The sequence below is a fragment of the Ranitomeya imitator genome, chromosome 3 (assembly GCF_032444005.1).
Source record: "Ranitomeya imitator isolate aRanImi1 chromosome 3, aRanImi1.pri, whole genome shotgun sequence".
NCBI classification, from domain to species: Eukaryota; Metazoa; Chordata; class Amphibia; order Anura; family Dendrobatidae; genus Ranitomeya; species Ranitomeya imitator.
This window is the reverse complement of record NC_091284.1, coordinates 404,049,007-404,061,879: the sequence shown is the minus strand read 5'-3', so window position 1 is coordinate 404,061,879 and position 12,873 is coordinate 404,049,007. Positions and strand designations below refer to the sequence as shown.

General features: G+C 46.2%; 1 protein-coding gene across 1 annotated transcript; it reads left to right on the top strand.

The window, feature by feature from the left end:
• Positions 1-3,561: 3,561 nt before the first annotated feature.
• LOC138672124 (uncharacterized) lies at positions 3,562-5,086 on the top strand. The gene is made up of 2 exons (XM_069760161.1): positions 3,562-3,998; positions 4,465-5,086. The coding sequence occupies exons 1-2, from the start codon at positions 3,579-3,581 to the stop codon at positions 4,990-4,992; spliced, it is 948 nt and encodes a 315-aa protein (XP_069616262.1). The 5' UTR covers positions 3,562-3,578; the 3' UTR covers positions 4,993-5,086.
• The last annotated feature ends 7,787 nt before the right edge of the window (positions 5,087-12,873 follow it).

Genomic DNA, 12,873 nt, shown 5'->3' with positions numbered 1-12,873 from the left:
TCTTCCTCACAAAAATCGGAATAAAAAGCGATAAAAAAATGTCACGTGCCCAAAAATGTTTTCAATAAAAACGTCAACTCGTCCCGCAAAAAACAAGACCTCACATGACTCTGTGGACCAAAATATGGAAAAATTATAGCTCTCAAAATGTGGTATTGCAAAAAATATTTTTTGCAATAAAAAGGGTCTTTCAGTGTGTGACGGCTGCCAATCATAAAAATCCGCTAAAAAACCCGCTATAAAAGTAAATCAAACCCCCCTTCATCACCCCCTTAGTTAGGGAAAAATAAAAAAAAATGTATTTATTTCCATTTTCCCATTAGGGCTAGGGTTAGGGCTAGGGCTAGGGTTAGGGCTAGGGTTAGGGCTAGGGTTAGGGCTAGGGTTAGGGTTAGGGTTAGGGCTAGGGTTAGGGCTAGGGTTAGGGTTAGGGCTAGGGTTAGGGCTAGGGTTAGGGCTAGGGCTAGGATTATGGTTAGGGTTAGGGCTAGGGTTAGGGCTAGGATTAGGGTTAGGGTTAGGGTTGGGGCTACAGTTAGGGTTGGGGCTAAAGTTAGGGTTAGGGTTTAGATTACATTTACAGTTGGGAATAGGGTTGGGATTAGGGTTAGGGGTGTGTCAGGGTTAGAGGTGTGGTTAGGGTTACCGTTGGAATTAGGGTTAGGGGTGTGTTTAGATTAGGGTTTCAGTTATAATTGGGGGGTTTCCACTGTTTCGGCACATCAGGGGCTCTCCAAACACGACATGGCGTCCGATCTCAATTCCAGCCAATTCTGCGTTGAAAAAGTAAAACAGTGCTCCTTCCCTTCCGAGCTCTCCTGTGTGCCCAAACAGGGGTTTACCCCAACATATGGGGTATCAGCGTACTCAGGACAAATTGGACAACAACTTTTGTGGACCAATTTCTCCTGTTACCCTTGGGAAAATACAAAACTGGGGGCTAAAAAATAATTTTTGTGGGAAAACAAAAAGATTTTTTATTTTCACGGCTCTGCGTTATAAACTGTAGTGAAACACTTGGGGGTTCAAAGTTCTCACAACACATCTAGATAAGTTCATTGAGGGGTCTAGTTTCCAATATGGGGTCACTTGTGGGGGGTTTCTACTGTTTAGGTACATTAGGGGCTCTGCAAACGCAATGTGACGCCTGCAGACCAATCCATCTAAGTCTGCATTCCAAATGATGCTCCTTCCCTTCCGAGCCCTCCCATGCGCCCAAACGGTGGTTCCCCCCCACATATCGGGTATCAGCGTACTCAGGACAAATTGGACAACAACATTTAGGGTCCAATTTCTCCTGCTAACCTTGGAAAAATACAAAACTGGGGGCTAAAATATAATTTTTGTGGAAAAAAAAATATTTTTTATTTGCATGGCTCTGCGTTATAAACTGTAGTGAAATACTTGGGGGTTCAAAGCTCTTACAACACATCAAGATGAGTTCCTTAGGGGGTCTACTTTCCAAAATGGTGTCACTTGTGGGGGGTTTCTACTGTTTAGGTACATTAGGGGCTCTGCAAACGCAATGTGACGCCTGCAGACCATTCCATCTAAGTCTGCATTCCAAATGGCGCTCCTTCCCTTCCGAACCCTCCCATGCGCCCAAACGGTGGTTCCCCCCCACATATGGGGTATCAGCGTACTCAGGACAAATTGGACAACAACTTTTGGGGTCCAATTTCTCCTGTTACCCTAGGGAAAATACAAAACTGGGGGCTAAAAAATAATTTTTGTGGGAAAAAAATTTTGTTTTATTTTTATGGCTCTGCATTATAAACTTCTGTGAAGCCCTTGGTGGGTCAAAGTGCTCACCACACATCCAGATAAGTTCCTTAGGGGGTCTACTTTCCAAAATGGTGTCACTTGTGGGGGGTTTCAATGTTTAGGCACATCAGTGGCTCTCCAAACGCAACATGGCGTCCCATCTCAATTCCTGTCAATTTTGCATTGAAAAGTCAAACGGCGCTCCTTCCCTTCCGAGCTCTCCCATGCGCCCAAACAGTGGTTTACTGCCACATATGGGGTATCAGCGTACTCGGGACAAATTGGACAACAACTTTTGAGGTCCAATTTCTTCTCTTACCCTTGGAAAAATAAAAAATTGGGGGCAAAAATATAATTTTTGTGAAAAAATATGATTTTTTATTTTTACGGTTCTGCATTATAAACTTCTGTGAAGCACTTGGTGGGTCAAAGTGCTCACCACACCTCTAGATAAGTTCCTTAGGGGGTCTACTTTCCAAAATGGTGTCACTTGTGGGGGGTTTCAATGTTTAGGCACATCAGTGGCTCTCCAAACGCAACATGGCGTCCCATCTCAATTTCTGTCAATTTTGCATTGAAAAGTCAAACTGCGCTCCTTCCCTTCCGAGCTCTCCCATGCGCCCAAACAGTGGTTTACTGCCACATATGGGGTATCAGCGTACTCAGGACAAATTGGACAACAACTTTTGAGGTCCAATTTCTTCTCTTACCCTTGGAAAAATAAAAAATTGGGGGCAAAAATATAATTTTTGTGAAAAAATATGATTTTTTATTTTTATGGCTCTGCATTATAAACTTCTGTGAAGCACTTGGTGGGTCAAAGTGCTCACCACACATCCAGATAAGTTCCTTAGGGGGTCTACTTTCCAAAATGGTGTCACTTGTGGGGGGTTTCAATGTTTAGGCACATCAGTGGCTCTCCAAACGCAACATGGCGTCCCATCTCAATTCCTGTCAATTTTGCATTGAAAAGTCAAATAGCGCTCCTTCCCTTCCGAGCTCTCCCATGCGCCCAAACAGTGGTTTACTGCCACATATGGGGTATCAGCGTACTCAGGACAAATTGGACAACAACTTTTTGGGTCCAATTTCTCCTGTTACCCTTGGTAAAATAAAACAAATTGGAGCTGAAGTAAATTTTTTGTGTAAAAAAGTTAAATGTTCATTTTTATTTAAACATTCCAAAAATTCCTATTAAACACCTGAAGGGTTAATAAACTTCTTGAATGTGGTTTTGAGCACCTTGAGGGGTGCAGTTTTTAGAATGGTGTCACACTTGGGCATTTTCTATCATATAGACCCCTCAAAATGACTTCAAATGAGACGTGGTCCCTAAAAAAAAATGGTGTTGTAAAAATGAGAAATTGCTGGTCAACTTTTAACCCTTATAACTCCCTAACAAAAAAAAAAATTGGTTCCAAAATTATGCTGATGTAAAGGAGACATGTGGGAAATGTTACTTATTAAGTATTTTGTGTGACATATCTCTGTGATTTAATTGCATAAAAATTCAAAGTTTGAAAATTGCGAAATTTTCAAAATTTTCGCCAAATTTCCGTTTTTTTCACAAATAAACGCAGGTACTATCAAAGAAATTTTACCACTATCATGAAGTACAATATGTCACGAGAAAACAATGTCAGAATCACCAGGATCCGTTGAAGCGTTTCGGAGTTATAACCTCATAAAGGGACAGTGGTCAGAATTGTAAAAATTGGCCTGGTCATTAACGTGCAAACCACCCTTGGGGGTAAAGGGGTTAAAGGACTCTTTGTCAACCGTGTAATTTTTTTTTTTTTATAATTATTTTTCAGATGTCAAATCGTGTGGAATTCATCAGGGAATTCATCGAAATATACCAGTCTTTTCCCTGCCTCTGGAAAATCAAATCTCCAGAGTATTGTAACAGGGAAAAGAGGCAGGAGGGTTATTTAAAGCTCATTGAGCTTTACAATCGTCATGCACCAGAAGAGCCAGCAAACGAAGCGGTTATTGAAAAGAAAATTCAGGCGCTCCGCACGGTGTGGAGGAAGGAGCTTAACAAGGTTCTTCACACTACAAAGTCCGGGGCTTTCACCGAAGATGTTTATGTGCCAAAGCTTTGGTATTTTGAACATCTGAATTTTCTGAGGGACCAAGAGGTGCCACGGACTTCCATGTGTTTTCGCTTGTTGGCACCTGTGGAACAAATTGTTTCGGAGAACCACGCCGAGCAGGAGTCACAAGGGCAACAAGTAAGTAGCTCTTTGGATGAAAGTTCACCAATGTGTCCTATAATTACATAATTTTTCTCTGCATTTTATGTTTTATACTTCTGATTATCACATCAGTTTGAAGTTATTACAAAAACATGTCCACATAAGTAACCCTGTCGCAGTAAAGTATTATATGGGGAACATAATATGTATGAAATGGCGATATTTCTAAACCATACCATCTAAGCAATATAGAAAATAGTATCGCTTCAAGCTGCCGATGTACTCTTGTTGAGACTATTTAGACTATAAAATATTCATCAGGTTCCCCTAGCAGTCAGAACAGTGTAGTTAAAAGTAAATGGGAAGGTTAAAGAATATTACTGAGCTTAAAATATATTACAACCTTTTTTTACCTACTACGAATATATAGTTTGGATGCGGTTATGGTGGTCAAACTTTTTGTTGCCAGGTTCGTAACTTGTTTTTTTTTTTTTTCCCCCAGGATGACAGTGCGCAGGACAGTACACTGGACTGTTCACAGGACTGCACGACAACAGATTTAGTGGAGGCGGCACCTGCCAGGACTCAATCGAGGCAAGGTCCAAGGAAACGGAAAGCCACCTCAGACGTTTCACATGAACTGTTGAGCCTTGCAAAAAAGGTGTTAACAAACAATGTTAGCCCTGCTTTGCAGGGGTTTGGACACTATGTTGTTGACAAACTGGGCAAAATGGACGACAGCCAAAGAACACTAGCGGAGCGTCTAATATTGGAAGCAGTAAACAAGGGTACAGATGGCGATTTGGACAAGCACACTCGTTTGGTCTATTCCCGGCCAATGCAGTGGACAGAGCCCTCATATTACAATGGTTGGTCACAGTGTCAGACACCAATGCGACACAATGTTCCCGTTTCCCACTTCGGCCAGCCACCCCCTAACCACTCCTACACGCCAATACCTTCACATATGGCTTCGCCCGTCAGGCACCAAAGTTATCAGCCGGAAGAATCGTCGTATCACAATTTGTGATTTCCTAACTTCTTTTACATTACTTTTTAGTTTATTGTCTTGTTAAAATAATGTTTCAAATAAAAGCTTTTATTAGAAATTCTATCACGACTGTTTGATTGGTGTGTCTCGATCACAGCACTGTATGAGGGCACAAATGAACGTAACAAATTCATGTACAGTTAACTAATACAAAAAAAATGGAATCATAGTTTAACTAAATATTTTTAATGTAACAACCAAAAATGTATTATTGGCCCGCCTCCAACTGCTGGCACATGTCCCGAAGCTTCTGCAGCTCCTCCATTGCCACATTGTGCTGCTCCTGAATCCGCGCCATAGTGTGGATAAGCCTTTCTATGCCGGCTTCCAGATCCTCCTTGTTCACACTGACGACAGCTGTGGGTCAAAAAACATAACATTAATAACACTGTAGTCTCCCGATGTGTCTTTGCTTCTGTGAAGGAAAAAAGAAAAAAAAACAGTCAGCATATAAGGCAATACTGACTTGGGGGGGGGGGGGTGTTTGGGTTGGGGGTGAAAGAGTGGGCCTGCCACAAAATCAAAATAACTTTATTGTGGGAACCTACTAGGATGTTGAGGCACGGAGGGCACTTCGGGATCAGAGTCCGTGTTGAATGCCTCGTGCTGTCGGCGGCGGCGCTGTCTCTTTGCCTCTGTGAAGGGAAAAAAAAAAAAGGTCTGTCAGCATATATGGCAACACTGGCTGCCGGGGGAGGGGGTGGGGGGGAAGAGGGGACCTGCAACTGAATCCAAATCACATAATTGTGGGAACCTACTAGGATCTGGAGGAGTTGACCCGGAGGGCACAGATCCAGAAGAGGCTGTGCGGGATGCCTCGTGGCGGCGGTGGTGCTGTGTCTTTGCCTCTGTGAAGGAAAAAACAAAACAAAAAAAAGGCTGTTAGCATATATGGCAACACTGGCTGACGGGGGAGGGGGGGTGGGGGATGGCAACACTGGCTGACGGGGGAGGGGGGTGGTGGAAAGGGGACCTGCAACCAAATCCAAATCACATTATTGTGGGAACCTACTAGGATCTGGAGGAGTTGACCCGGAGGGCACAGATCCAGAAGAGGCTGTGCGGGATGCCTCGTGGCGGCGGTGGTGCTGTGTCTTTGCCTCTGTGAAGGAAAAAACAAAACAAAAAAAAGGCTGTTAGCATATATGGCAACACTGGCTGACGGGGGAGGGGGGGTGGGGGATGGCAACACTGGCTGACGGGGGAGGGGGGTGGTGGAAAGGGGACCTGCAACCAAATCCAAATCACATTATTGTGGGAACCTACTAGGATCTGGAGGAGTTGACCCGGAGGGCACAGATCCAGAAGAGGCTGTGCGGGATGCCTCGTGGCGGCGGTGGTGCTGTGTCTTTGCCTCTGTGAAGGAAAAAACAAAACAAAAAAAAGGCTGTTAGCATATATGGCAACACTGGCTGACGGGGGAGGGGGGGTGGGGGATGGCAACACTGGCTGATGGGGGAGGGGGGTGGTGGAAAGGGGACCTGCAACCAAATCCAAATCACATTATTGTGGGAACCTACTAGGATCTGGAGGAGTTGACCCGGAGGGCACAGATCCAGAAGAGGCTGTGCGGGATGCCTCGTGGCGGCGGTGGTGCTGTGTCTTTGCCTCTGTGAAGGAAAAAACAAAACAAAAAAAAGGCTGTTAGCATATATGGCAACACTGGCTGACGGGGGGGGGGGGTGGGGGATGGCAACACTGGCTGACGGGGGAGGGGGGGTGGGGGTAAGGGGACCTGCAACCAAATCACATTATTGTGGCAACCTACTAGGCTCTGGAGGAGTTGACCCGGAGGGCACTGGGACAGTTGACCCGGAGGGCACAGATCCCGAAGAGGCTGTGTGTGCTGCGTGGTGGCGGCGTTGCTGTCTCTTTGCCTGTGTGAAGGAAAAAACAAAACAAAAAAAAGTCTGTTAGCATATATGGCAACACTGGCTGACGGGGGAGGGGGGGTGGTGGAAAGGGGACCTGCAACCAAATCCAAATCACATTATTGTGGGAACCTACTAGGATCTGGAGGAGTTGACCCTGAGGGCACTGGGACAGTTGACCGGGAGGGCACAGATCCCGAAGAGGCTGTGTGTGATGCCTCGTGGCGGCGGCGCTGTCTCTTTGCCTCTGTGAAGGAAAAAAAACAGTTCGGTCAGCAGTTAGCTGTGCCACATAGTGGCTCTGCAACGTTCAAACTGCCCCATAGCTGTGCCACATAGTGGCTCTGCAACGTTCAAACTGCCCCATAGCTGTGGGACATAGTGGCTCTGCAACGTTCAAACTGTCCCATAGCTGTGCCACATAGTGGCTCTGCAACGTTCAAACTGTCCCATAGCTGTGCCACATAGTGGCTCTGCAACGTTCAAACTGCCCCATAGCTGTGGCAACGTTCAAACTGTCCCATAGCTGTGCCACATAGTGGCTCTGCAACGTTCAAACTGTCCCATAGCTGTGCCACATAGTGGCTCTGCAACGTTCAAACTGCCCCATAGCTGTGGCAACGTTCAAACTGCCCCATAGCTGTGGCAACGTTCAAACTGCCCCATAGCTGTGGGACATAGTGGCTCTGCAACGTTCAAACTGTCCCATAGCTGTGCCACATAGTGGCTCTGCAACGTTCAAACTGTCCCATAGCTGTGCCACATAGTGGCTCTGCAACGTTCAAACTGCCCCATAGCTGTGGCAACGTTCAAACTGCCCCATAGCTGTGGCAACGTTCAAACTGCCCCATAGCTGTGGGACATAGTGGCTCTGCAACGTTCAAACTGTCCCATAGCTGTGCCACATAGTGGCTCTGCAACGCTCAAACTGCCCCATAGCTGTGGCAACGTTCAAACTGCCCCATAGCTGTGGCAACGTTCAAACTGCCCCATAGCTGTGGGACATAGTGGCTCTGCAACGTTCAAACTGCCCCATAACTGGACCACATACTTTTGGGTACCTGCGTACTGACCTCTGCGAATCTCCTTGCGAAGCTCCTGCAGGCGCTCTGGGCTTTTGAACTTGAGATCGCCCCATTTTTTCACAATCTGGGCCTTGCTGCAAATTATCCCAAACCGCTTCCTGAGGCCCTCAGACACCACACGGACAACTTCCTCCTTGTGCTGGTTGCGGTGCAGCACCAGCCCTGTTGTTTCGTACTGCATCCGATCCATTGTTCCAATAAGGAACTTGAGCTCTGGGATGCCCAAAGGAGGATCACGGCGACTGGCAGCCATTATCACGATGTCAGGGATACAAAACAAGCTAGCGCAGGCACGCCGGAACGCTGTAACGTCATCACGCCGTCATAGACCACGAGCGTACATTACGTGACGCTCCGGCGTTATATAACCATCCTTCGAATGGCATTTACTATGTGCGTTCCTTCCGTACCGCTCAGCCGTCACAAATGTGACGCTGTCCATAAACGGTAACGCTATTGCGATGCCGATCTGTCGGCAGTACGGCGGAGTCAAGCTCCTCCTCTGGGCGTTGCCGTTCAGAGTCATTCCATCTAAAATGGCGGCGAGAATGCGTTCAGCTCCTCTGGGGCAGCCAGAGCTCCTTTTTTTTATTACTGAGATGGATGCCCTGGATTACGAGGGTCTGGAGAGCCGCCCTGCCCACCCACACATCCACAAACGGGAAGTGCTTGGCCGCATTAGCAGAATGATGGAGAGGAGGTTTGGCGTCTGCCGCAGTCAGCTTCAGCTACGTAAAAAATGGGCTGACCTACGCTATAAAACGCCACAAATGTTTGCTGAGTTGCGTGCGGAGGCAAGGCGAGGCAAGTACTAGTATGGGGGGATTGGGAGATGCACGCTGTCAGGAGGGGGGGGTTTGGGAGGGAGGCTTGCGCTCATGGTTGCCAACGTGACCTCAAATGCATTAAAACACATGCCCCGTTTTTGTAAAATGTAGTTATTTTCCAAGCAGAATATGCGTTGTCCGTGAGAAAACTTGTCGTGGTTCCCTAATCTCGACCACCATCTTGAAATTATTAAGATGTCCGTAAATTTTAATTTCTTAATTTACCAAAAATATTATCGGAGGAGGTTGGCCTACTGATGAAATGATACGTTTTCCAAAGACAGGAAGACCATTGAACACCAGAGCCCACAGACATGTCAGAGTATCGCACCCCTGTAAAGTGTGATCTCTATTTTATGTTTCAGTATATTGTAAGCTTTGATCTGCAGCACTCAACATTTGTGTGTAAACATTGTGATTCTTTACTTTAGGTGTAGAGAGACAGCGGCGGCAAGTGAGACCCACCATTGCCACCAGTACCCCATCTTCACAAACCAGTGGGAGCCCACAGTCCGGGACATCACGTAAGTTCACAATCATTGATTGCATTTTTTTTAACATAACACGGGACATAACAGGGTAGCTGAAATATTTGAAGACATTACAGACGCAGTAATGACCCAGCGGCCTACCACGCCGCCACCATCTGTTGCGACCATGCACCCTCGCACCCCTGTGAAGTGTGATATAAATTTTATGTTTCAGTATATTGTTAGCTTTGATCTGCAGCACTCTACATGTGTTTTTAAAGATTGCGTTTGTTAACTTTGTGTAGAGAGACAGCGGCGGCAACAGGTACCTGCCATTGCCAGCAGCACCACAGCATCCACCACCAGCAGGAACCCACAGTCCGTGACGTCACGTAAGTTAACAATCATTGATTACAGTTTTTCAACTGCATACGGGACATAAGAGGGTAGCGGAAATATTTGAATACATTACAGACGCAGTAATGACCCAGCGGCCTACCACGCCTCCACCAGACAGCAGACGCCCTCGCACCCCTACACCACCCTCAACACCTCCCTTCCGCCACTCCTTTTCCTCCCCCGGGTCGGCGGCATTCTCCCCAGAAGCTAACATACGTAAGTGACCAAAACAGCGAGCGCTTCCCAACGGCGTGTTCCATAGTTCACCAGATCTGTTATTATTTCCTTTTAGGTGCTGCATCAGTGGCCAGATCGCTGGGATGGGACATTAGCAGCTCAGGTTCTGGCAATGAGGAACCGGCGTCCCTTCTCCGTAAGTATCAACAGAATACGAGTGGTTTTCTGCTGGATGTCACAATAGACAACTAAAACAGTAAAATTTATTACAATTAACATCGCCCTGTGGTGCCAGACCAAATAGAAATTTACAACACACAAAATTTGTTCCTGCCCCAGAGGTCGGGATGTATTTTCAGCGGAATCAACGTTGGTTCTCCAACCTCTTCTATCCACAGAACCGCCCACCGTAAGAGAGCTCCTGGCGAGACAATTGCGCCTGGAGCGGACAGCAGCGCTCCTGCAGCAGACAGCAGCGCTCCTCCAGAATCAGGTAGAGCAGCAGGGCGTGACGCTGCGACACCTCTTGGGCCGTGGAAGGAGATAATTTTTTTTTTTTTTTTTGGTTATGTTATATTTTGTTGGTAAATAATTTAAAACCAAGAAATTGTTACAAAAAAAACAAAAAATCTTCGCATTCTTTCTTTAATGTTTACCAAGCTATAAGGGTTAACAGCACCATTTTATAGGCATCACATTTAAAGTAATTTTGAGAGGTTTATATGACAGCAAAGCAAAAAAAAATATTTTTTTTTATACGGCGCGATCCTGCCAGGGTACAGCTCCAGAACCATTAAAGTACTGACAGTATTTTTCGTGACAGTCCCTTGCATCGTCTGCCTGTCTGCCAGATCCAAGTGCTTGAAGAGCTGTAAAATTATCAGGTTGTGTACGCCATTCCCTGGGCACAATATCTCCGGTTCTTGCGTCCACTGCATCAATAAACGAAGGAGGAGAATAGGAGCTCGTATCATGATGTCTCAGGAAATTATGGAGCACACAGCATGCCAAAACCACAAAGTCTATAGACGGCAGCTTCAAGTTGATAGCTGTGTGGAACACTCTAAACCGATTTGCCATAATCCCAAAGGCATTTTCAACCACACGACGGGCCCTCGACAACCGGTAATTAAAGATTCTGCGCTCCGGTGTGAGTGTTCTCTGTGCAAATGGCTTCAGCAAATGTGGATGAAGAGGGAAAGCTTCGTCAGCGATGAAGACAAAATTTAGGTTTGCTTTTGTGTCTTCATTTAGTGGCAACAGCAGTTCATTGTTCCTCAAGCCTTCCCCAAATGAAGTGTGTTCAAAAACTCCACCATCGGAGACTCGACCATTCATGCCAACATCCACATCGACAAACTCATAGTTCGCATTGACAAGGGCCATGAGGATCACACTGAAATATCCTTTGTAGTTGAAAAAAAAGGATCCAGAGTTGGCTGGTTGCGTGATGCGCACATGCTTTCCATCTAATGCACCACCGCAGTTTGGAAACTGCCACAGCTCATCAAAATCGGAAGCAATCCTCTTCCAGTCATCCGCCGTCTTGGGAAACTGCAAGATGAGAAGGAAACATGTACAATTTAGGTCAAATATATTATGCACATACACTCTCATGATGACATCCTACAGTGATTGAGGCGCAGTATGGATTAGTATAACAAAGTCAACAACCCTGAGTATGCAGGCAGCCATTTTATCAGATGGCTTCGGTGAATGAGAGGGGGTGCTAAACAATATATCGAAATTATATAATCACTAAAATTACGTTGGGAGCAGCAAATAAAAGAAGGGTGGCGCAGGGTTGGAGCAGCACATATCAGAATGGAGCCGCAAAATGGTAGCAGCACATGTCAGAATGGAGGCGCAGGATCACAGCAGCACATGTCTGAATGGGGGCGCAGGATGGGAGCAGCACATGATAGGATGTAGAACATATACCAATAGAAATGCGCGCAACCAGGGCGTAGAACGGGTTAAATAGCTAGTATAATATATCGACATAACACAGCAGCCAAAAAAATATAGTAGTACCTCCATTTAATGCCTTAAGCTGTGCACAATGGCCTCGCATGTCTCCGGAATCACAACGCTCAGGAAAGGTCTGGAAACAGCTGCGGAAAACTGCAAATCCTGAAGAGACCTTCCTGTTGCCAGGAAACGCAGTGTCACTGCCAACCTTTCATCCACGGGCACGGCTGCACGCATCGGCGTATCACGCCTTTGTATGAGTGGCGTAACAGCAGACAGTATTATCTTGAAGGATTCCTCGGACATCCGAAGGTAGTTTCGGAAATCATGAGGGTTATTGTCACGTAACTCTCTTATGAGACCCATGTGTGACAATGTGGATCTTTTCTGCAGCCAGCTCCGGGTCCACATGCGACGTTTTCGTTTAGGACGTCTCTCCTCTTGAAGACGTGCTGCCTCAAACACCAGGGCAGCAGCAACAACAGAACTCTCATCGGAAGTGAGCATAGTTCCTAAAAAGAAAACAAACGTACAATAAATACACGTGCTTACAAAACAATGTTCTGACCGTTGATCTAATAACTATATATGTTACTACTGGTATTAAATGGGGCAGTCAACCATCCCGATCTGTAAAAGGATTAATTAATTGGGCCACGCTACAGCTGTGTACCTGAGGTTCTCAGGCCTACCCTACTCTCCATAAAGGAACAATCGACCACACTCCAGCGTTTATCCCCGTTGAAGCGCAACATATGCTACGCTGTAGCGTTATACATACCTTTTGCGGTAAAAGTCTAGTAGTTAGAAAAGTCCAGGGAATCCAGCGAATTTAGGAGTTCTGTTTACAGCACGTGCTACAGAGAGAAATGAATAGCGCGCTCGAGAGCTCCGGTTTTATCCGCTGTGAACAATAGTCCTTTGTCTGTCGAATGAGCGCACAATATTGTACCGCCCAATCAGCACACGGGAGGTGGAGAATTCAGCGCTCCTACGTAGCCAGCTCCTCCGCCCTTTACATCGTATACAATATCGTGCACACCTTTGTTACACCATGCGA

What these genes read in the sequence shown, in the direction of transcription:
- LOC138672124 (XM_069760161.1), top strand. Translation starts at nt 3,579, where the DNA reads ATGTCAAATCGTGTGGAATTCATCAGGGAATTCATCGAAATATACCAG. An exon ending in AGGAGTCACAAGGGCAACAA is followed by an intron (nt 3,999 to 4,464) that starts GTAAGTAGCTCT and finishes TTTTTCCCCCAG; the next exon opens with GATGACAGTGCGCAGGACAG.